This window comes from Choloepus didactylus, chromosome 3, assembly GCF_015220235.1.
Source record: "Choloepus didactylus isolate mChoDid1 chromosome 3, mChoDid1.pri, whole genome shotgun sequence".
Classification (NCBI taxonomy): domain Eukaryota; kingdom Metazoa; phylum Chordata; class Mammalia; order Pilosa; family Megalonychidae; genus Choloepus; species Choloepus didactylus.
Window position 1 is genome coordinate 122884187 of NC_051309.1, and position 26670 is coordinate 122910856.

At 34.7% G+C, this 26670-nt stretch overlaps 1 protein-coding gene across 1 annotated transcript in view; it reads right to left on the minus strand.

Moving 5' to 3' along the window:
• Positions 1-26670, minus strand: part of ZGRF1 (zinc finger GRF-type containing 1) — a 139689-nt gene that overhangs the window by 37932 nt on the left and 75087 nt on the right. Inside the window, exons 10-16 of the mRNA XM_037830485.1 lie at positions 20585-20684; positions 20403-20485; positions 15793-15916; positions 12041-12684; positions 11239-11377; positions 10121-10305; positions 8671-8867 (exon numbers count right to left, since the gene is read on the minus strand). Of these exons, the coding sequence (XP_037686413.1) occupies positions 8671-8867; positions 10121-10305; positions 11239-11377; positions 12041-12684; positions 15793-15916; positions 20403-20485; positions 20585-20684 (1472 nt within the window). The remainder of the gene's footprint in view (positions 1-8670; positions 8868-10120; positions 10306-11238; positions 11378-12040; positions 12685-15792; positions 15917-20402; positions 20486-20584; positions 20685-26670) is intronic.

A 26670-nucleotide genomic window follows, 5' to 3' on the forward strand; every position in this document is an offset into this window, starting at 1 on the left:
GGGGCCTCTGTAAATTGTACATGCCACTGAGTGCCTTCAGCCAGCTTGTCTCTCACCTGCCATGGTGTGATGCCAGTGACAGACCTGTGCCCACCAGGGCAGCAGCAGGTGCCTCCACTGTGCCCAACCCCACGGGCATTGCCCATTTCCAGAGGGCCCCTTGTAAATATGTACATTCTTGGGCCAAGCCAGTGGGTGGCTGCCTGGGCCCATTTTTCATGCACTGACTTGTACAATGATCTTTTCAAAGGTACTTGAATAATAATGAAATAAAACACATTTTAAACCTTAAAAAAAAAAAAAAGAAAACTAATCAATCAAGGGGACACGTTAAAACTTCAGAGGAGACTCAGAAATTAGAATAACTAATCAAAGATGTTGAAACAAGTTTCCTAAATCAATTCAAGAAGATGACAGAAAATATGGATGAAGAGAGAAAGGATATTAAGACAATGTGTGAGCATAAAGAAGAATGTGAAAGTACAAAAAGAGACATAAGAGAAATTATGGGGATGAAAGGAACAATAGCAGAGATTAAAAATACACTAGAGGCATACAAGAAGAGATTTGAACATGCAGAAGGAAGAATCCATTAACTAGAAGACAGGACAATCGAAGTTATCTAGTAAGAAAAACAGATAGTGAAAAGAATAGGAAAAATTGAGCAATGTCTCAGGGATTTGAGTGGCAGCACAGAACATACAAACAAATGTGTCATGGGTTTCCCAGAAGTAGAAGAGAAGGGAAAAGCAGCAGAAAGAATATTTGAAAACTTCCCAACTCTTAGGAAAGATATAAATATGTCCAAGAAGCTCAACATACTTCAAATAGAATAAAGCCTAACAGACATACTCTGAGACACATAGTAATCAGAAAGTCAAATGCCAAAGATAAAGAGAGAATTCTGAAAGCAGCAAGGGAAGAGTGATTTGTCACATACAAGGGAAACACAATAAAGCTAAGTGCCGATTTCTCATCAGAAACCATGGAGGCAAGAAGGCAATGGTCTGATACATTTAAGGCACTGAAAGAGAAAAACTGCCAGCCAAAAATTCCTTATCTGGGAAAACCGTCCTTCAAAACTGAGGAAGAATTTTAAATATTCACAGATAAACAGAAACTGAGTGAGTTCATCAACAAAAGACCTGCCTTACAAGAATTACTAAAAGAAGTGCTGCAGGTTGAAAGGAAAAGATAGAAGAGAGTGGCTTAGAGTAGTGTGAAGAAATGAAGATCATCAGTAAATGCAAAAATCCAACAGTACTGTATCTTCAATATATATCTCTTTTTTAATCCCTACAAGAATCAGAATATAATTGAACAAGAAAAAGGCATATTTCCTGATGATGCATAAGCAAAATATAAAGCGGTAAAGTGAGACATAAACAACATAAAGAGGGGGAACAGAGGGATATGGTAGCAGAGAACGTGTTTGTTACTGAAGCTAAGTTGGTATCTTTTCATATTAGTCTGTTATAGATATAGGTTGTGTAATACAAACTCCAGAGTAACCACTAAGAAAGTATTTTAAAAATATACAGAAACAAAAATGAGAAAAGTATTAGTAAGATACATCACAAAAGATGAACTGCACAGAAAAGGAGGTTGCAATAAAGGCAAAGTGACAAAAAAAAGATATGACATAAAAACCAAAGGACAAAATGGGGGAAATAAGTACTGCCTTTACAGTTATAACACTGAATGTTAATGGAATAAACTCTCCAATAAAAGAAACAGATTAGCAGAATGGATAAAAAAGCATGGTTCATCTATACGTTGTTTACTAGAGACGCATCATAGACCCAAGACATAAATAGGGTGAAAGTGAAAGGATGGAAAAACATATTCCATGCAAATAGTAAGCAAGAAAGAGCTGGAGTAGCTATAATAGTATCAGAGAAAATAGACTTTAAGTCAAAAGCTGCTATAAGAGACAAAGAAGGATACTATATATTAATAAAAGGGGCAACCCACCAAGAAGAAATAACAATTATAAATATTTATGCATCTAACCACAGTGCCCCAAAACATATGAAGCCAACACTGGCAAAATGAAGGTAGAAATAGATACCTCTACAATAATATTTGGAAACTTCAATACACTGCTCTCATCAATAGATAGACTATCTAGATGAAAGATCAATAATGAAACAGAGAACTTGAATAATATGATAAATGAACTAGATTTAACAGACATATACAGAACATTACATCCCCAAACAGAAGGATATATATTCTTCTCAAGTGCACATGGAACATTCTCCAGCACAGACCACATGTTGTAACAGTCTCAATACAAATTTAAATACATTTAGAAAGATTAAAATCATACAAAGTATCTTCTCTGTCATAATAGAATGAAACTAGAGGTCAATAACAGACGGAGAACTTGAAATACATGGAAGTTAAATAACACTCATATAAAGAATCAGTGAGTCACAGATGTGGCCTCTCTCTCTGAGCCAACTCCACAGGTAAACTCACTGCCCTCCCCTCTAGGTGGGACATGACTTCCAGGGGTATATATCTCCCTGGCAACGTGGGACATGACTCCCAGGGATGAACCCAGATCTGGCATCATGGGATTGAGAAAGTATTGCTGACCAAAAGAGGGAAGAGAAATGAAACAAAATAAAGTCTCAGTGGCTGAGAGATTTCAAACAGAGTCGAGAGGTCATCCTGGAGGTTGTTCTTATGTGTTAAATCCCTTTGTAGTTTTCAGTATATTGGAATAGCTAGAAGGAGATACCAGAAACTTCAAACTGCAACACAGTAGCCTTGATTTTTGAAGATGATTGTATAACTATGTAGCTTATACAGCATGACTATGCAATTGTAAAACCTTGTGGTTCACACTTCCTTTATCCATTATATGGACAGATGATAGAAAAATGGGAACAAAAATTAAATGAATAATAGGGGTGATGGGGTGATGGGATGTTTTGGGTGTTTTACTTTACTTTTATTTTATTTTATTATTATTATTTTTTTTGGAGTAACAAAAATGTACAAAAATTGATTTTGGTGATGAATAAACAACTATATGATGGTACTGTGATCAACTAATTGTACACTGTGGATGACTATAGGGTATATGAATATAACTCAATAAAACTGAATTTAAAAAAAAGAATCAGTGAGTCCAAGAAGAAATTGCAAGGGAAATCAGTAAATATCTTGAGACAAATGAAAACAAGAACAAAACATATCAAAACTTATGGAATGCAGCAAAGGCGATGCTGAGAGAGAAATTTACAGCCCAAAACACTTACATTAAAACAGAAGAGTGACCTAACTGCACAACTGGAGGAATTAGAAAAAGAAGAGCAGACTAACCCCAAAGCAAGCAGAAGGAAAGAAATAAATGAAATCGAGAATAAGAAAACAACAGGGATAATTAACAAAACCAAAAGTTGGTTTTCTAGAAGATCAATAAAATTGACAAACCCTTACCTACACTGACAAAGAGAAAAAGATAAAAGATGCAAGTAAATAAAATTAAAAAAAAAAAAAAATTAGAGGGAGGACATTACTACTGACCCCCCGGGAAAAAAAAAAAAAGGTCATAAGAGGATACTATGAACAACTGTATTTTTTAAATTCAGTTTTATTGAGTTATATTCACATACCATAAAATCATCCATGGTGTACAATCAACTGTTCACAGTACCATCATATAGTTGTGCATTCATCACCCCAATCAATTTTTGAACATTTTCCTTACTCCAAAAAGAATAAAAAAAAATAAGAATAAAAATAAAAGTAAAAAAGACACCCAAAGCATTCTATCCCCCCATCCATCCTATTTTTCATTTACTTTTTATCCCCATTTTTCTACTTATTTGTCCATACACTGAATCAAGGGAGTGTGAGCAACAAGGTTTTCACAATCACACAGTCACACCATGTAAGCTACATAGTTATGCAATTGTCTTCAAGAATCAAGGCTACTGTATACCAACAAATTAGACAACCTAGATGAAATGGACAGATTCCTAGAAACACATGAACAACCTACACTGACTTGAGAAGAAATAAAAGAACTCAATAGACCAATTATAAGTAAAGAGATTGAATCAGTCATCAAAAACTTCCCAAGAAAAGCCCACAGGTGGCTTCACAGATGAACTCTACCAATCTTCCAAGCAGAATTAATATCCATCCTGCTCAAACTCTTCCAAAAAACTGAAGAGAAGGGAACACTACCTAACTCATTCTGAGGCCAACATCACCTTAACACCAAAGCCTCAAAAGGATACTACAAGAAAAAAAATTACAGACCAATTTCTCTTACAAATATAGAGCAAAATCTTCAACAAAATATTTGCCAATAGAATTCAACAGCACAGCAAAAGAATTATATACCATGACCAAGTGGGTTTTCCCATATATGCACGGGTAGTTCAACATAAGAAAATAAATTAATATAATATACCACATCAACAAAACAAATGGAAGGAAACATAATCATCTCAATTGATGGAGAAAAGATATTTGACAAAATTCAGTATCTTTTCTTGATAAAAACACTTGGAAAAATAGAAATAAAAGGAAACTTCCTCAATATAATAAATGACATATAAGAAAAACCCACAGCTACTATCATACTCAATGGTGAAAAGACAAAGCTTTCCCTCTAAGATTGGGAACAAACACAAGAATGCCCACTGTTGCCACTGTTATTCAACATTGTCCTATTCTAGCCAGAGCAGTTAGCAAGAAAAAGAAATAAAAGGCATCCACATTGGAGAGGAAGAAGTAAAACTTGCACTATTTGCAGATGACATGATTCTATATATAGAAAGTCCTGAAAAATCTACAAAAAAGCTACTAGAGCTAATAAAGAATTCAGCAAAGTGGTAGGGTACAAAATCACACAAAAATCAGTAGTGCTTCTATACACTACTAATGAGCAACTGAGGAGGAAACCAAGAAAAAAATTCCATCTACAAATAAAAGAATTAAATATCTAAGAATAAATGTAACCAAGGATGTAAAGGACTTGTACACAGAAAACTACTAAACATTGCTAAAAGAAATCAGTGAAGACCTAAATAAATGAAAGGACATCCTGTGTTCATGGAGTGAAAGACTAAATATCATTAAGATGTCAGTTCTACCTAAAATGATATGCAGATTCAATGCAATCCCAATCAAAATTCCAACAGCTGACTTTGCAGAAATGGAAACACCTATTATCAAATTTATTGGAAGAGTAAGGGGCCCTGAACAGCCAAAAACATCTTGAAAAAGAAAGAAGTTGGAGGACTTACAATTCCTGAATTTAAAGCACATTATAAAGCCACAGTGGTCAAAGCAGCATGGTACTGGCACAAGGAGAGATAAATAGATCAATGGAAATAAATTCAGAGTTCAGAATACATCTTCACATCTATGGCCAATTGATTTTTGACAAGGCTGCCAAGTCCACTCAACTGGGAAAAAATAGTCTCTTAAAAAATTGGTGCTGGGAGAACAAGGCATCCACATGCAAAAGAATGAAAGAGGACCCCTATCTCATACTCTATGCAAAAATCAACTCAAAATGGATCAAAGACCTAAATATAAAAGCCAAGACTATAAAACTCCTTGAAGAAAATGTAGGGAAGCATCTTCAGGATCTTGCGTTAGGTGATGGTTTCTTAGACTTTATACCCAAAGCACAAGCAACAAAAGAAAAAATAGATAAATGGGACTTGCTCAAAATTAAAAGCTTTTGTACATCAAAGGAGTTTGTCCCGAAAGTGAAAAGACAACCTACTCAGATCATATACAAAATATTGTACATTTATCTGATAATCCTTTGTCCAAATGGTTTAATTCTTTAACTTGGCCATGGTACCACTTGTTAATAGGGTTACTGTTCATACGTACTGGTTTAGTTTACTCTGCTGTTCACTGTATTGTTGTGGATTATGGACGCAATGTCTGTCCTATGGTCAATGCAAATTGCTGCGTGGGGGTGGAATGTGGGAACCCCGGCACAGGGCATTCACCAAGGGCCTTGAAGATTGCACACAGCAGCTTGCGTGACCTAGGTCAGATCATGATTTGACCTATTCTCCTTGTAATATCAGATGCTAACTGTAATCTATACCGGAAACTACCTCCTCCCTGAGACTCCCTGAGATACTGTTATCTCTATAATCCTCCTCTCCTCCCTGCTGCTCACAATGAAGTCCTCCCTACATTGCACAACCCTCCACTCCCCACCTTATGCTCTCATACCCATTGGAATGTCAAGCCCTTATAACCAGCTTATTCAGCCCCCTAAAGGGTAGACTATTTCTATGTTGTGCTCTGAACTGTGCTCTGAACTGGCCGTCATTCAGAGCAGCTCCTGAATCCATTCAGAGAAGCTCCTGATTTCAGGGCAATGTGGCTCAACTTCCTCACCCTTTAGGTAAGCCCTATAATAAAAGCTCATGTCTCAAAAAAAAAAGACAACCTACTCAATGGAAGAAGATATCTGGAAACCATATATCGCATAGGATTTAATATCTAGAATATAAAAAGAAATCCTATAACTTAATAAAAAGACAAAAAAAATTTAAAAATGGGAAAGATTTGAATAGACATTTCTCCAGAGAGGAAATACAATGGCTAAAAAGGACAAGAAAAAGTGTCTACATCACTAGCAACTGGGGAAATGCAATTCAAAATCACAATGAGATCTCATTTTATACCTACTAGAATGGTTACTATTAAAAAAATAGGAAACTACAAGTGTTGGAGATGATGTGGAGAAACAGAAATGAGTGGGAATAGCTGGTGGGAATGGAGAAGGGTGCAGCAACTATGTGAGACAGTTTGGCAGTTTCTCAGAAAGTCAGGTATAGAATTACCATATGACCCAACAATCCTGTTACTACATATGTACCCAAAAGAATTGAAAGCAGGGACTCGAACAGACATTTGCACAGTAATGTTCTTAGTAGCATTATTCAGAATTGCCAAAAGATGGAGGCAACCCAAGGTGCCCAACAACTGATGAATGTATAAACAAAATGTGGTATATACATTTTGGAACAATATTCATCTGTAAAAAGGAATTTAGTCCTGTTACATGCAACAACACGGATGAACCTTGAGATTATTACCCTGAGTGAAATAAGCCAGATACAAAAGGACAAATATTGTATGATCTTACTGATCTGGACTAATTATAACAAACTCACAGAGTTAAAATCTAGAATATAGATTGCCAGGGGATAGATTGGGGGGTAGAGAATGGGGAGCTGATACTTAATTTGTGCAGAATTTCTTTTTAGGTTGAATGTGATAGTAGCACATCATTGTGAGTGTGATTAACAGTGCTGAAATATGTATGTGAATGAGGTTGAAAGGAGGCGTTTTGGTTCATGTATGTTACTAGAGTGAAAGTTAGAAGATAAAACATGGGACCCGTATAACACGGTGAGCCCTGTTGTGGACTTCGGACTGGGGTTAATAGTACAAGTATTAAGAACGTTCTTTCATGAATTATTGCAGATGTATGACACTAACACAAAGTTTAATAATTGGGTGGTATATGGGGGAAAATATACCTAATGTAAACTATGGACATTTAGTACCATTTTAATATTCTTTCATCAATTGTAACAAAGGTATCACACTAATGCAAAGTGTCAACAGCAGGGGGGTACATAGGAACACTGTATTTATTACATAATTTTTCTATAAACATATATCTTCTCTAATTAGAAAAATAATAATAGGACATATTTCACAGGCTTCTGCATTGGGTGTTTTATTAAATGAGGTAATCTGTGTAAATTGCTTCACACAGTGCCTAGAACATAGAATCTCTTAATAAATGCTGGCTACTCCTGTTTAAAAAAAAAGTTCACTTATAAAAAAGTGCCATCAGCAATTGTAATAAATGTTCCATACAATGCAAGGTGTTGGTAGTAAGATGGTATATGGAAATCCTGTATTTTATGCATGATTGTTCTGTAAACCCACAACTTCTATAACAAAAATATTTTTAAAAGTTAATTAACAACATCCATTTAATTAAATAAAACTAGCTAATTAATTAAAACTATTTAATTAAATAAAACATGACCTTTCATGTAAAACTATACATATATACACACACACTCCATCTAAGGAAGAAAATAATAGCAATCCTCACAGAGTTATCAGTTTTAAAAGAGATTGAAGTAGGAAAAGTATCTAAAAGACAGAGTACCTCAGTTTCTACAAGTAGAAAATGGGGATAACTTACTGCCATCATCTTCATACCTTATAGGTTTATTGTGATGATTAAATAATACAAGTAAAGTGCTCAGAAGAGTACCTGGCATATATAAGCTTTAAATAAATATTATTATTAAATCACCATGAAAACAGTCATCATATTTTCTCTTTGGATAATTCCACTTTTATAACAGACATGTTTATAAAAAGTAGCACTCTATTATCCAATAAGCATTGTAGTGATTGTGTACCCTATTATTCTGCACTGCTAAACTGTGGATTGTGAAGAGTAGCCCATACTGAACATAAAAATGATTAGGAAAATAGCATTGACATCATTGCTTGATGTTTAGAGGAGGCCAAAAATAGCATTAAAGACCACAGCAGAGTCTTGAAGAACTGCACTGAGATTTGGCCTAACCTGATTTGATATAATTACAGGTACTTATTTGGTACCATAAAACTTACCTTACCAAAAGCTGGCATTCTTCATAGAGTGGTATCTTTTGACTTCTTAAGTACAAGCCAATACTCTTAATATCACTTAAAACCATGCTGGGATGAGATTCTTCCTGTGTTAAACATCCTGGAGTCACCTCTTCAAGCCACTTGAAAAACTTACATTGATCAGCTTTGGTTCCATCACATGTATAAAAGAGACGACCCTAAAGGAAAATAAAAAGATATTAACATTTAGTGAAAAAAAAAAGTTTTCATTTTTCTACTCTTTTGTATTATGTCTGTCAAGACTTTTATGAAGACAGCTTGGCATTAATTTAGTAATTTAGTCTCCATATGAATTTATTATTAATTTATAAAATAAATTAAATTTTAAAAATCCTTACTTTTCCATTTATTTTCTTTGTCAAAAGTTTACATTACTCCAAGATAATATAAGCTTATTTGAAAAATATTTATTGTTTTTCTAATTAAAAATCTTCACAATGTGAACACACAACTATGTGGTGGTACTGTGAACAACTGAATGTACGCTTTGTTTTGTATGACTGCATGGTATGTGACTATATCTCAATAAAATAATTAAAAAAGACACAACCTTCACAATGAATAATCTGAAAGCTACCCCAAAACAAGTATAATCAACATCTTATGCATTTGTTTTTGGTCTTTTTAGTCACTTACCGAAGTACACACACATACAAACACACACACACAGAAATGAAAATACAGACCTACGTATTTTTTTTTTTTAAACAAAACTCAGATAATGATACATTTTCTACTCTGTAACCTAACCCTTGTACCCAACAACATATTGTGAACATGCAACCATGTCTTCTAATAAACTTTAAAAAAACAAAAAACAAAACTTTTAGCAGTTATTTTATGGTTATACTTTAATTTTCGAATTTTTGCTTTTGACAATTAATTTACATCCAAATTTTCACACTCAACAAATGATGATTCATATATAAAGAGGTAGGATATGCAAACAGTGGAGGAAAACTGTATTATTATGCGGGAAGGAACAGTCTTACAAATGAGTACAAACCATTAATCAACATACAAACATACAAACATTTTACTAATGTTGTGAATTCTACACAATAATGTTACCAGTAATTTTACATATACATGTATGTGTATATATATATATAGTTAATTTATATAAAGTTTTCTTTGAGGAATCTGTCTCCATTTTCTACTATGCAGTAAGTTCCTAATCAACTTGAAATCTGACCTTTGCTCATATTTTGGTATGCTAGAACACAGATCCTTTATTCTTTGAATAAAAATCTATTTAGAGTTTACTATACATAAGGTACTAATGTCTCAAATAGAAGGGTCCTAGTCAAGATTTACTCTTTAACTAAGCTTGTCATAAAGCAATAGGTACTTAAACTTTTTGTAAGACAAGTATTTGGTGGGGTGGTAGGAAGGGGGAAGGGAACAATACCTTATTTGGACCTTCTTTTTTAACCATAACAAGTTTTGCAGGCTGATGATGATGGCAGGATGGCACATTATTTTCTACATTTTTTAGTTTCTCTCCTTTCGATGATGTGTAAAATGATATGTCAACTTTTGAAAGTGCTTTCTGCAACCTTTGTGACAATCCAAACAGCAATATATTTAGATGTTCTACAAAAAAAATACAGATAAAAATTAAATACAAAATTATTTCATATTTGTATCATATATGTGCTGTTTGTCAAGCTAAATTTGAAAACAGCCTTTTAAGAGTCAACTATAATATTAAACTAATATTCATTTTTTAAAAAGCGAGTTTTGCCCTTGTACAATAAAACAATCAAAACTATGCATATTTAAAATGTTCCCCTTAATTTAAAGTCATTTGTAACACTTTCAGTTTTAAAAAATAATGAAATAACTATAATTTTAAAAAGAAAATAGTTATTTCCCACTTTTTTATTTGCAACTTTATTGAGATATAGTCACACAACATATAATCCATCCAAAGTGTACAATGGCTCACAGTATCATTACATAGTTGTGCATTCATCACCACAATCAATTTTAGAACATTTTCATTACTCCAGAAAGAAAAAAAAAAAAAGAAAATCCAAAACATCCATACCCCTTATCCCCTCTATCATTGATTCTAGTGTTGGTGTGGTACATATGTTACTGTTAACCAAAGAATATTAAGTTATTACTGTTACCTATAGTCCTCAGTTTGCAATAGGTGCGTTTTCCCCATATACCACTCTATTATTAATCCTTGTAATAATTTCATGTATTTGTTCTAGTACATGGAGGAAATTTTTTTATTTTTTGTACTGTTAATCACAGTCATCATCCAGAAGATATACAGTCCCATGTTATACACTCCCATGTTTACTGAGTTATATAGTCTCATGTCATTTCTCACTTTTAAAACTCATTTATAATCTGAAATTAGAGTAGATGTTAATATGAAAAATCAGACTAAACATGGAAAATAAATCTCAACTGGAAGATTTAATACAAAAATTGACAATATATTACTTTTTCATAGCTATACGACTAACATTAAGCAGAAATCATAATAAGACTAAAATATAATAATCATACCTATGAGACAAGCAGTAAAAATCTGCTTATAATGAGCAGTAGACCGAAAAACAGCTGGTATGCGAATTTGCCTTTGGGGAAGATAAGCAGATTTTGTTTCTTGCCCACTTGGGAAGGATAGCTCTAAGGTATTTATCTTCTGAAAAGGAATAATTCAAGTCATTACAACACTCTAGAAAAGTACTGTTTAATAATGAGTGAGTTATTTTCTATAGACATGTTTAATAAAATACAATAAATTTTCTTTTGATTCTTAGAATTCTTAAAAATATTGAAATTTCAAATGAGAAACCAAGTATAAAAAGATTGGCTATACATAGCACTTCTAAACCTAAATAAGACTAACTTTTCTGGTTTTTCCCCTTTACAAAGTTTTTGAATACATTTTGCTAGGAAAAACTTAACTGATGTGAATGGATCATTATGTAGCTCTATTTCTGGTTGTGACTGTATAAGAATTGCTCTCAACCAATTCTTATAGCCAAACTGAGCTGATAGTGAAAAACGAAAAAGATTATAGTGATAATAGCAGTGGAAGTAGTGGTGGAAACAGGAGTAGGAGCTATAAATTATTAAGTATTCCTATTATGTGCCAGACACTGCACATAATGTTCACACAACTGGGAAAGATTTAAGTCAAAGGAGATGATGTGATTGTAGCTAGAGTTCTTGGTCAAAAAAGGGGGCATCTTCTCCAGCTGTGAAATGATGGCTCCTATACTATTTTGGTGATTCTTTTGTTGAAATTTAGATAATAACTACTGAAAACAATATACCAAGAGACATTGGTACATTTCCTCACCTGTAAATCTCCTGTTATACTGTAGTTGCAGCAAGCAGTCTCTCCTACCATATTTTGAACTTCCTTAGTATTGGAAGTCTGCTTTAAAATCAGAGAAAGTTCTTTCTTTCCAGAAACCAAGTCTTGACTGCTAAAATTCTGCTGCTGTTGATAAAGCATGCCTTTTATCATTTGCAAATGCACAGGGTCTAAAGAGCTTTTATTCATAGCATCATTTTGTCTTTCACCTGTGTTACTAAAATGCATCTCAGCAAAGAAGGCATCTGTTATTTTCTTGTCATCTCTGTTTGGAGTAGTCAAGTTGCCCTGGGGTGTGTTCTTATATTTCAGCCATTTACTTTGGCTAGATATATCATCAAGAAATAAAAGACCCCCTGGGGTCCTTTCCGTACATTCTTCAGAGAAAGAAGTTTCACTTTGGTCCTCAGGCCGAAAGCTAAAAGAAAGAACCGCCGACTCTTCACACAAGTTGAATATGGGGGAACAAGAAGGTTCTTGCATGTCACAGTCGATCAGATATGAACAAGAATCTAAGTCAGGTAGGCCATCAGCAGGTGGCAAAGTAATAAGCGGAACTCGGGTTCTACTTACTAATGAAAGTCTCTGAAGATTCTTATTCTTCAGGGGACTGGATTTCTTCATTCCTGAAATAAAAAGAGAATATTGCTTTAAAAAAAGTATACTACACCCAGGCTCTAGAAAACAGTGGGTATCTGTTTAAAAGGAAAAGAATTTACTTGCCCTGCAAAAAAACAAAACCACGCACAATTTTATTTCTTTTTTTAAAAAGAAAAAAAAATTAATGGTTTTAATCTCAAAAGGCAAAGATTTCATAGTTTAAGTCATAGACTCAAACTTTTTTTTTTAAGGTTGATGAACTTGGAAACCTTCTATTTTTCTTTTCTATCTTAGGTAAGGATTTTTCCTGTAACTACTACACTAACATTTTTAACACTTAAGTTTTCAAAGCACTTTAAAGCCAATTAATCATTCTCATTTTACAGATGAGACTGCTAAGTACTGAGGCCTAGACATCACATGACCAAAAACCATCAGTCAGAACGAGGGCTCAGAACTAGTTTTTTGTTCTCTATACTCCTCCAGAAACTGAAGTTCATGGTTCATTTATATGACCACATGTTTGTAACTTCCTTTATATATTGAATACACTTATAAATTAATATGTTGACATCAAGGGCAAACAAAATTTTAGTTTTATTTTGATATACTGGTATGTGATGAGGGCTCAATTCTGGCAAGTTAATGTTATGGTAGATTTTGGTTGAAAGAGTTTTATAATTCCTTCTATCTATCTGTCAGCATCTTAAGTAATAGATATACCCTTGAAAACGTAAAAAACTTCACATTTAAAAGTAACAGAGTTCCATTACTATAGTCTCTGTAAGAAAGTGAGGAAACTTGTCTGTTGGAAAACAAATGTTTTTTTTTCATCACGCTCTTCCCTTAATTTCCTACATAAATTTGGGCAAGTCAGATGGCTTTTCTAGATTTGCCTTCTCATCTGTAAAGTGGGATTAATAAAACTGACCTCCATACACAGAGTTATGTAAGGATGAATGAGACAATCGACATGAAAAGCACTTTTCACAATGAAAAATTCTGTACAAATATAAGGCAGCCACTGTCTGAAACAAGAAGTAACTGCTATAGTTGTAATGAATTTGATTATCACCATCTTACTGCCTTTGTTCTCCGAGATATCCAAAACTATAAAATGGCAAAATGTGTAATACTTAATTTTCAGATGACTTTATTATAACATATGGTTATCTCAAATGTCCAAAGATGGACCCTTGATATTCCCCCACAAACATTCCTCTTCCCTAGCTTTATTCTACCAGATCCGCAGGCCAAAAACTTAAGATATGGTTTCAACTCTTTTTTTTTTTTTTCTCCTCATGTCCCACTTTCAATCCATCAGCAAATTCCCTCCACTCTATCCTCAAAATATATCTAGAATCTGATCACTTCTCATCATCCCACTGTTCCCACCCTGGTCCAAATTACAGTCACTTCCTACTTAAACCATTTCAATAGACTCCTTTTAATCTATCCTCAAAAGGGCAGCCAAACTGATCCTTCTAAATTGTAAGCCCAATCATATCACTTCACTGCTCAAAATTCCCCACTAGTTTTCTATTTCACTCAGAGTAAGCACCAAAATGCTTACAACATATATATGATTTGAACTTCACCACTCCCTTTCTAACTTCATTTTCTATCACTCTCTCACTCACTCTCCTCCAGCTGTTCTCTGAACATGTCAAGCATACTTCCAACTCAGCTGTACCTCATGTTCCATCTATTTGATCATTCTTCCCCAGATTTCTGCAGTTTCCTCTTTTACTTCCTCTAGGTCTTTGTTCAAATGTCATCTTATCAGAGAGAACTACCCTGACCACCTCATATAACACAGCAACTCCTTCCATCCTGTAATTCTCTTTCCCCTTTTTCTGCTTTATTCTTCCTCATAGCACTTACCAATATCTGACATATGTGTTTTATCTGTTTACTGCTTGTCTCCCCTATTAGCTTATAAGCTCCCTGAGAGCAGAGTTTTTTGTATTTTTTGGTTCACTGCTGTATATCCAGTACCTATTACATTGTATAGGAGACAGCAACAAATACTTGTTGAATAAATAAACAAATGAATAATACTTCATGTGAACTAGTGAAGACACCAGTCAAATTTAAAGTTTTTATCTGACAATGCTATGATTTCCTGTTTTACAATAATATACCACCTACCTGACTGAGTTTCTATTTTGTTGCAAATAAACTCTAGAGATCCTTTGGGAAGTAGTAGAGCAATAGGTGAGCCAATCAATATTCTTTTATAAAGTGTAAAGTTATTCTGTAATTCTAACAAGTCAATCAAGCAATACTGACAGAAAAGTTAAAACACCAATGAAGAAGTAAAAGATTCATGGTATAAGCATTCCATTGTCACTTCACTTGTTTTAGAATACCCGCTGCTCCCATACTGCCTCTCCCATTTCTTCCTTCCCTACCTTGTTGCCTTCTGCTAACCAAACCCACTAAACCTTCTCCAACCCCACTACCCATTCACATGTCAGTTTTTCATTTTTATATACCCACCCATGACCAAAAATATTACCTAAAACTTCACTCCTCACCCAACATAAATTCAGAATCAGGGAAGAGACATTTATGAGATTACAAGAAAAGACAGAGGAAAAGAAAACATAGTGGAAGGGATGCTACAGAATAGTTGATACTTATCAAGAAACAGAAAAAGACTCATAGGGAAGCATCAAAACACATGAAAACACAGAGGGCCTGAGAGTTTAGGAGTTTCCTGATACTGCCAGGATCCTTAAGCAAAAAAGAGGAATCTAAGAGGTTATGCTAAAATCAACCAGTGGTGTTGATGAGACATTCACAATGAGACACTCCCCTGGGAGAGAAAGAGGCTATAGAACAGTAAGGCTCTGGAGTTAGCACTATTGACAATGGTGGAAGATATTTTCAGAGGGTCTATGATGAGAAAGGTTGGGAGGAGCAATAAGAAGGAAATAATAGCTATTTATAATAGAAAAAGTCAAAAGGAAGAATGTTTGGGAAGGCTTCAGAGGGTATGACATTGAATCTGGTTCCAATATATTTTTAGTTCAATAATAATCTCTTAAATAAAAATTTTCATTTTAATTTTACAACTATTAGAGCAATATGGTAACAACTATCCTCTAAGCTGAGAAAGTGAAGATCACCAGGTAAAGTTCTTGCTTTCAGGGACTCCTCAGAGAATTCTAGCATGAAGTCTTCATCTCTTGTTTTCAAAGAAAAGGTAGAAACAGGGCTCAAGGCAGATATCTTGTGTTCTGCTGATGTCACCTATTCAGAAAGAAATTATTACATAAAGAGGAGTCATAAGAACGACAGCCACAGACCAAGGTCTTTTTACTGCATTCTTCCCTATAGTTTGAATGAATTCTAGCAATCTATATTATAAAACTCATGATTTCAAACACATTAAGTAGAACTATAGTGGGGGCAAAGAACTATAAACACTTCTAAAAAGGATCAGACAGAATAAACTCACTAAAATCAACAAAAATAAAAGAAAGTAGCATACAGGACATAAAACCTTTTTGACTTATTTGAAATGGGCCAGATTCTGATTTGGACTAATACTGTGCTATAGGGATTTGGTTCTGAAGATCAATTTCCTATCCAAGAGGTCCAGATTATTAGACCTCAGGTTTGGAGCTGTAAAGGTTGATTCTTGCAGACTCAAGTACTATACAGCTTTCTCTAATGTCCTTAGGTCTAGGGTTTACCTAAAATTGATCTAAACTTCAAAATATTGCTTCCAAATAGAATGGGCTTTTATGATATATCCCAGACCTGAATAGCCATATTAATCACTACATTATTGTCCTTAAAACAACATTTAATTTTGCTGCTGCTTCTTCCAGAAATTAGTCACCTTAAAAACATAATACGATGATCACATTGTATACATATATATATATATACATAGTTGTATAAGCATAGAATAAAAGTATAAAAGTTTAGAAGAATAATCACCAAACTGTTAAGAATGGTTTCTAATGAAATTGGGATTAGGGAGAAAGTGTTCTTTTACTTTTAATTTTGTAACTCTTCAAAATGGTTTGAACTTGTTAAAATGAATGTGCATGTGTATGGTTTTGTTGATTTTTGTTTTTGTTTTTTTAGTGAATGACATTAAAGATTAAATGTTTATAGATATATTTTAAAATATGTTATTGTTTGGCTCGGGTGCTTTTCTAGAGCTAAGGATGTGAAGATGAATATTCACGGTCCCTGCAACTCCAGAGGTTCAGTCTAGTGAAAGAGACAAACAAACAAATGGGAAATTACAATACAATCCATCACCATCATAGTATTTTTACTACATTATTGAGTTTTTACTATGTGCCAGGTATTGTTCTACATACTTTATATTTTTAACTTATTTGATCCTTAATTACAACCTTCTGAAGTGGTTGCTATTATTATCCTCAACTGAGGAAACTGAGAAAAAGAGCAGTTAAGCAGTTAAACTTGCTTAAATTCACCCAGTTGAAAAGCAGCAGTTGGGCATCAAACCTAGGCAGTCTAGATTGTATTCCCTCTTCAATAAAAATAACAGTAATAGGCAATACTTACTGAGTAGTCTACCCTGTTCCCCTAGTACATTCTCCACAAACTTGCCAGAGCTCTGCCTAAAATGTAAGTTCAATCATTTTACTCCTCTGATCAAAACACTCCAATGGTTCCCAGTTTCTCTCAAAGTACAAGAAGGTTCTCACAATGTCTTATATGGCCCTGCATAATCAAGTACTTTACCTTTTCTTTGACCTCACTTCCTACCATTTTCCCCTTCACTCACTCATTCACTCCGAAGCAGCCTCCTGGCTGTTCTACAAATTGATTGCCATTCTCCCACCTCAAAACCTTCGCACTTGATTGCCATAGTATGCCAAGCCCCAACCAACAGTATTCCTGAAAGCCCTTAAGAATACCCTGGGCTCTATCTAAGACTCTATAAAAGTTTTTTTTAGTAAGTTTATTTTTTCAGAAACTTAAGGCCTCCAGATTGTTCCTATGCCAGATAAGCCCTGAAACCCAGAGGTACCAGTCTCTCCAAGAACATCAACCAGTTTCATTCCTCAACCCTATAAGATCAATACCTCTTTCCAGCATGAAGAAGTTAAAAAGGTCATTGCTCAGATATCCCTGAAGATTGAATGATAAAATGAGAGGAAGTGTAACTGAGAAACTAGGATTTAACAAATGATTATGACTACTGACTCATTATATAGATATATTCCTTTTTAGTTTCTAGTGTATTAGAATATCTACAAGGAAATACATGAAATTGTTGATCTGTAATTCAGTAGCCTTGATCTTTGACAATACTTGTATAACTATCGCTGTAAACCACGTGACTATAAAAACCTTGTGACTGACACTCCCTTTGTCCAGTATATGGCTAGATGAGTAATAAAATAAAGACAAAAAAATAACAATAGAGGGGATAAGAGGTATAAGATGTCTTGGGTTTCCTTTTTTATTGTTAAAGTTGTTGGGGTAATGAAAATGTTCTAAAATTGATTGTGGTGATGAATGCACAACTATGTGATGATACTGTGAGCCATTGGTTGTAAACTTTGCATAGATTACATGGTTTGTGAATATATCTCAGTAAAGTTGTATTTTAAAAAAAAAAGAACCTTTGCACTTGTAATTCCCTGTGCTTGGAATGCTCTTCCTACAGATATCTTCATGGCTCTCTTCCTCTCTTCATTCAGATCTCCACTCCAATGTCATCTTATCAGAAAAGGCTTACCTTAATCTATACCATCTGCACTCCCTCCCCTTACTCAGCTTTATTATTCTCTGTAGCACTTAAAACCCTTTGAGGTACTGTATACTTATTTGTTTGTCTGTCTCCCTTCACAAGAATGTAAGCTGCATGAGGGCTGGACTTTGCCTGTTTCATTCATAATCCTACACCCAGCACCTAGAATAGTGCAACATACTGTAGGTGGTCAAGAAATATTTGCTGAATGAGTGACTGACTGATTGATTGAATATCCTAATCTTTATAAGAAGTGTCCACTTTTTCTCCATTCTCTTTTCTCTCATTCACTCTAAATAGGCAAAAAACCTACTCTAAACTGAATTCTACCCTATTTCACTGAAACTGCTCTTGTCAAGGTCCAATGACTTCCAAGTTGCCAAATGAAACAGACATGCTTCTGTCCTAATCTACTAGACCGCTCAACAACTGACATAATCCTCTTCAACCTGTTTCTTGAACACTGTTTACTCTCAGCTTATATGATATCAGATTCTGTCGGTTTCATAGTCCCTTCTCAGAGTCCTTTGCCAGTTCCTCCTCTCTCCCAAAACTTCACTGCTGGAATTTGTTAGGGCTCAATGTAGAGCTCTTCTTTATACTCTCCCTAAATGAACCCATCCGTTCTCATTGCTTTAAACTTTCCTAAGTTCAAATGATTGCAATCTTTTTCTCAAATTGGACCCATGCATCCAACTTCTCACTTAACATTTCTACTTGAGTATTTCCCAAGTGTTCCTTACCTATACTTATAAAATCACCAAACACGTTCCTTCCCTACCTTACTCAGTGAAAACAATAAGTCTTTTTCCTCCCTTTCCTGCACCCTACCCCCCACATCCAATCCAGCAACATCCATGCTTCCACCTGCAAAATATATCTTAAACCTATTTATCAACTCCTCTATACTTTCACGGCCACAATCCCTAGTTCAAGTCATCACATCACCATTGGTCCTCTTAACTGGTTTCCCTCTTCCACAACAGGACCCATCCAATCCGTTATCCACATAGCAGCCAGAAAAATATTTTTAAAATATAAATTAAATAATGTCAGTTTCTGCTGAAAACCTTTCAGTGATTCTCAGTGGCATGCTGGATAAAACCAAAGTTCTTCATCTGACTGTAAGACTCTGCAGGTCTGATCTTGCTCACCTTTTTAACCTCACTTAATTTCCACTTTACCTTTCATTCACTACAATTCAGCCACCTTGACATTCTTTCACTTCCTCCAACACACCCAACTCTTTTTCAACCCAGGGTATTTACACTTGCTGTTTCTTTTGCCTGCCGTGTTCTTGCCCCCACTCTTGACCATAGCTGGTCAAGCAATCCTTACTCAAGCATTCAAAAGTAGATCTTCCTATTACTTCAGAGCACTTTAACAGCTTTTCTGACAAAATTTATCTCAGTTTATTTATTTGTTTGTTTTTCTTAATTAACACCTCTCTTCTGTTGCTGGCTTTTATAGTCTTTAAGGAAAGAGAGAATACTTGTTTTGTTTACCACTCTATACAAAAGTCCTTACAAATTCCTCATATAGAGAAGGCATTTAAGAAATACTTGTGGAACTTCTATTCATGAATTTTATAGCATGCAGTAAAATTTCATGGCCTATTTCATATATATCTAGCACATTTCTAATTAAGATTATGCCTAGTCATTTTATATCATTTGTTACTATTGTTGGAATTCTTTTTCTATTGTATTTTCTAACTGGTTTGGGAAATCTACTTATTTTTCGTGTTTACCTTATTCTTACTATTTAGTTCATTTATTAAATTCTTCTTAAACTTCTAACTTTAATTGATCCTTCTAATTTTATTTCTTCTTTTCTAATATGTATGCCTCTCATTTCATTTCATATTGCAATAATCAAAATATCTTCCAGTCTTAAGAATTTTATCTTTTTAGTTTTTAATAGACTCATTTCTTGTAAGTCTACAAAAAAGTTTTTCCTCCTCCAACTATTAAAACATTTTTAATATTATACCTTATTTGCTTCCAATGAAGTCTTCTCTGTTGATTCAAAATTATAATCAAAATATGAATGTTCTAGATCTCTAGAAGGGAAACCTAAAATAGTTGTGGGGAAAAAAGCAGGGATGTTTACATGACACTTTGTTCAATGCCAAATAACTTTTAAATATTATGCTCTATTCACAATTTACTTACAATAATTGTCAATTGATTCCTTATCAGACTCAGCTATCACTTGAAAATTGTCTTCAATATTAAAGCCAGTATCTTTTGCAAAGTTTTCTTTATCTGGGACCTGGAATACAAAGATTTATTTAGCACTTTATTTAGTAAACACATACTCACATATACATACAGTTTATGGTTATAAATTTAACCAATAGAAATGAACAGAAATAAACAGGTATGAGGCCAGTTTTATTCAGGGAAAGCAGAGTACACGATGTTTCATCAATTCATGAGATTCACATTTTTTTTACATCTTAATGTTACTGAAACAGAGAAGTGCCTTACAAGTGATGTGTTTATACATTTCTAGGACGCAGTTATGACACAGTTGTCCTTGACTGTGCATGTGCAAATATAGTTACACTGTTCATAAAATGATCATTTAAATATGAGTTTGTACTCTGAGAATTGAATCTCAGCGCACAGCTTATCAAGGGAACACTTATTTACTGTAATGATCCCTAGATTTTGAGTTTTAAGTTCTTACAGCACTCACATCTATTTCTGAGTTGTAATGGTTATCTCTAAATTCTGAGATGCTGAGCTTTTTGTATATAACCTGGTCAGTCTCTGGAACTTTGGCTATCTGTGCGACTCCTGAAACTCAGAGCTAGAGCTCGGCAGCTATGAATGTCCGTATTACCTCATACAGAAACTGTTAAAACAGCTGAAAAAGAGACCAGACTTCAATTAGAGACATGAAAAAGCTGATCTGGTTAGGACTAAGACAAATCAGGCCAAAGGGTAAAGGATGATATTGACTGTGTTTTAAAACTTCAACTTCTGAGTGAGACCAAGGGAAGAGATGTTTATTTGGTACAGGTTCCATATTTTTTGCAACACACTAAATATTGTCAGTTTATTCAAACTCCATAATTACATGGAACTTTGACTAGGAAGTGAGATCTGGTAGGTAGGCTTGTACAGGTTAGTGTGAAATCCTGAGACATCCCAAAGTAATTTGCACAGAGAATAAAAATATATTTGTAGGAACTGGGGGAAAATGCAGAAATATTGGACTTCCCCACGTGGGTTTATTCTCACAAACACTGAGGACTAACAATTTAGTAGGATGAGTCCTCAATCTTGGGGCTTACCCTTATGAAGTTTGTTACTGCAAAGGAGAGACTAAGCCTACTTATAATTGTGTTTAAGAGTTCCCCCCAGAAAACCTCTCTGTTGCTCAGCTGAGGCCCTCTTTTTCTCTCTCTCTCTAAGCCCATGCAGCAGGTGAACTCACTACCCTCCCCCTATGTGGGACATGACTCCCAGGGGTGTAAATCTCTCTGGCAACGTGGGAGATGACTCCCAGGGATGAACTTGGACCCAGCATCCTGAGATTGAGAAAATCTTCTTGACCAAAAGGGGGAAGAGAAATGAAACAAAATAAAGTTTCAGTGGTTGAGAGATCTCAAATAGAGTGGAGAGGTCATTCTGGAGGTTACTCTTATGCATTATATAGATATACCTTTGCATTTTCTCATATATTGGAATAGCTAGAAGGAAATATCTGAAACTGCTGAACTGCGACCCAGTATCCTTGATTCTTGAAGATGATTGTATAACTATATAGCTTACTCAGTGTGACCATGTGACTGTGAAAACCTTGTGGCTCACATTCCCTTTACCCAGTGTATGGACAGATGAGTAGAAAAATGGGGACAAAAAGTAAATGAATAGCAGGGGGAGGAGGGAATGAGATGTTTTGGGTGCTCCTTTTTACTTTTACTTTTATTCTTATTTTTATTTTTATTTTTTGGAGGAATGAAAATGTTCAAAAATTGTGCTGATCAATGCACAACTATATGATGATACTGTGTGTGAACAACTGACTATACACTTCAGATGACCATATGGTATGTGAATGTATCTCAATAAAATTGCATTTAAATAAAAAATAAGGGAGAGATTAAGATATTCCCAGATAAACAAACTGAGGGAGTTCGTCTCCAGTAGACCTGCACTATAAGCAATGCTAACGTGAATTCTTCAGACTGAAAGTAAAGGGCACTGGACAGTAGATCAAAGCAACATAAAGAAATAAATATCTCTGGTAAATGTAACCATATGGGTAATTATAAATGCCAGCACAACTGAATTTCTTTTTTTTGGGGGGGGATATATAACTACTAATTTACTTATTATAGGTTCTAAAACGAAAACTCATAAAAAGTAATGATGAATCTATGGTTTGGGACATATATAAAAATATAATTTGTAACAAGTACAACAAAAAGGTGGGGGGGAAGAAGAGGTATAGGAACAGCATATGTGTATGCTATAAAAGTTAAGTTGGTGTCAAAACAAATATGACTGTAATAGATTTAGGATGTTAAATCTCAGCCCCATAATAAGCCAAAGAAATAACATGAATAATATATACAGAAGGTTACGAGAAGGGACAAAAAATATTATGCTATAAACAATCAAATAAATACGACAGTAGGCAATAACGGAAGAACTTAGAAACACAAAGGTATAAGACTTACAAAGACCAAATGGGAAAATATACAAGGAAGTTCTGTGTTATTGGCAGTCACTTTAAAAGAAAATGAATTAAATGCTCTAGTCAAATGGCAGTGATTGACAGAATGGATAAAAAAGCATGACCCAATTAAGAGACTCCCCTTAAAATCAAAGGCACAAGTAGATTAAAAGAGAAAATATGTAAAAAAATATATATACCATGCAAATAGTAACCAAAGACTCTCAGGGTGGCTATTACTAATATCAGATAAAGCAGGCTTTAAGTCAAAAACTGTTATGATGGACAAATAAAGTCACTATACTGATAAAGGGGTCAATACAACAAGACAAAATTATAAATATACAGCCATTAAATGGTAGAGACCCCAAAACAGGTGAAGCAAATATTGACAAATCTGAAAGGAGAAACAGATGATTTTACATTAATAGTAGATGTCAAACACCATTTTCAATAATGAATAAAACATAGAGACAGAAGATCAACAAAGAAATAAAGACTTGAGCAAAACTCTAAACCAACTAGATCTAACAGACATTTACAGAACATTTCACCCAAGAGCAGCAGAATACACATCACATACTTCTCTAATGCACATGGGTCATTCTTTAGCACAGACCATACGTTAGGTCATAAAACAAGTCTCAATAAATTTAAAATATTGAAACCATACAATGTATCTTCTCTGTCCACAGGGAAATGAAGATAGAAATCAATAACAGAGGGAGTAATGGAAAATTCACATATACATGGAAATTAAACAACATATATTAAACAACCAATGAGTCAAAGAAGAAATCACAAGGGAAATGAGGAAATATTCTGGTGTGAATAAAAATGAAAACACAACATACCAAAACTTACGGGATACAGCAAATGTAGTGCTGAGAGGGAAATTTATAGTCTTAAATGATTACATTATAAAGAAAGAAAGATCTCAAATCAAAGCCCTAACCTCAAAACTGGAAGAAATAGCAAAAGAAGACCAAACTAAACCCAAAGCGACCAGAAGGAAGGAAATAACAAAGATTAGAGATAAATGAAATAAAGACTTAAAAAATAATTGAATGAACAAAATGAAGTTACTTCTTTGAAAAGATCAATAAAATTGACAAACCTTTAGCTAGACTATAAAAACAAAAAGAGAGGATACAAATAACAAAAATCAGAAATGAAAGGGGGGGGGAGAACATTATTATTAACCCCACAGAAATAAAAAGGGTTATAAGAGGATAGTATGAACACCTGTATACCAACAAATTAGATAACCTAGATAAAATAGACAACTTATGGAAAATGCAAAATGTCTACACTACGTCAAGAAGAAACAGCATATGTCAATAACCCAATAAAGAAATTCAATCAGTAATCAAAAACCTCCCAACAACAACAAAAAAGGCCAGGATGAGGCAGCTTCCCACGCGAATTTTACCAAACATTCCAAGAACAGGAAAATCCTGTTCAAACTCTTCCAACAAAATTGAAGAGGGGGAAACAATCCCTGATTCAGTCAATGATTCCAACATCACCCTCATACCAAAACCAGATAAAGATACCACAAGAACAGAAAATTACACACTAATATCTCTCATGAATATGAATGCAAAAATCCTCAACAAAATACTAGCAAACAGAATCCAACAGCACATTAAAAGAATTATATGCTGTGACAAAGTGGGATTTATCCTAGGTATGCAAGGGTGGTTAACATAAAAAAGAAAAAGAAAAAAAAATCAAATTAATGTAACACACCACAGTAACAAAATGAAGGAAAAAACAAACATGTAATCTTCCCAATTGATGCAGAAAAGGCATTTGACAAATACCAGCACCATTCTTGATAAAATCACATAGAAAACTAGACACAGAAGGAAACTTCCTCAACGTGATAAAGGGCATATATGAAAAACCCACAGCTAACATAATACTGAAAACTTTCTCTCTCTCTAAGATCAGGAACAAGACAGGGATGCCCACTGTCACCACTATTACTCAACACTGTAGCGGAAGTTCTAGACAGAGCAATCAGGGAGGAGAAAGAATTAAAAGACATCTAGATTGGAAAAGAAGAAGGTGCCTATGGTGGAGTAGTGTGTGGGAATCCTGTATTTTGAGCAAGATTGTTCTATAAACCCACAACTTCTCTAATTAAAAAAAAAAAATCAAAGATTAGAAAAGAAAAAGTAAAACTTTACCTAGTGCAAATGACATAATCTTATATACAGAAAATCCTGAAAAATCCAGAATAAAACTAATAGGGCTAATAAATTCAGTAAGGTGGCATGGTACAAGCTCAATGTGCAAAAATCAGTAATGTCTCATACAGTAGCAGTGAAGAATCTGAAGAAGAAATTTTTAAAAAGCCATTTACATAACAGGCTGGGGTGAAATCCTGACACATCCCAGAGTGATATAGGCAGAGAGTGTAAGTATAATGGCGGGTCCCTCCAAGAATCTGGGGAGAAATGAGGAAGTGTTGTACTTCCCCACCTGGGCTATTGCTGATTTTCCTGCAAACATGGAAGACTGCCAATTTAGTGGGCCAAGCCTGCGATCTGGGGGCCTTCCCTTGTGAAGCTATTTGCTGCAAGGGAGAGGCTAAGCCCACTTATAATTGTGTCTAGTAGTGTCCCCCCACCCCCACCCCCACCCCATAGAGAGCCTCTTTGTTGCTCATATGTACCCTCCTCACTCGGCAAGTGAACTCACTACCCTCCCCACTAGGTGGGACGTGACTCCCAGGGGTGTGAATCCCCCTGACAATGCAGGAAACGATTCCTGGAGACGAGCCTGGTCTGTGGAATTGAGAGGATCTTCTTGACCAAAAAGTGGAACAGAGATAAAGCAAAGTAGGGTTCCAGTGGCTGAGAGATTTCAAATGGAGTCGAGAGGTCACTCTGGAGGATATTCCTATGTGCTATACAGATATCACCTTTAAGTCTTTAGTGTGTTGGAATGGCTAGAGGGAAATACCTGAAGTTGTCAAACTGCAACCCAGTGACCTTGATTCTTGAAGACGATTGTTTAACTACATAGACTGCATAGTGTAACTGCATGACTGAAAACCTTGTGTCTCGCATTCGTTTTATCCAGTATATGGACAGATGAGTGCAAAAATCGGGACAAAAATTAGATGAAGAATAGGGTGGGATGGAGGGGATGGAAAAATTTAGGTGTTCTTTTTTGCTTTTATTTTTATTTTGGAGTAAGGAAAAGGTTCAAAAATTGATTCTGGTAATGAATGCACAACTGTATGATGGTGCTGTGAATGACTGTATGCTGTAGATGACTGTAGGGTGTGTGACTACATCTCAATTAATGGGTATTAAAAAAAAGTAAATGAACAACGGGGGGAAAAGATATTCTTTTTTATTTTAATTTTCATTTTATTTTTGGAAGTAATGAAACTTCAAAGTTCGATTGTGGTATGAACGCACAACTATATGACGTACTGTGAACAACTGATTGTACACTTTAAATGATTGTGTATTATGTGATTATATTTCAATAAAATTGCATTAAAAAAAAAAACACATCCGAAACACAAGAAATGAAAAAAAATACGCGC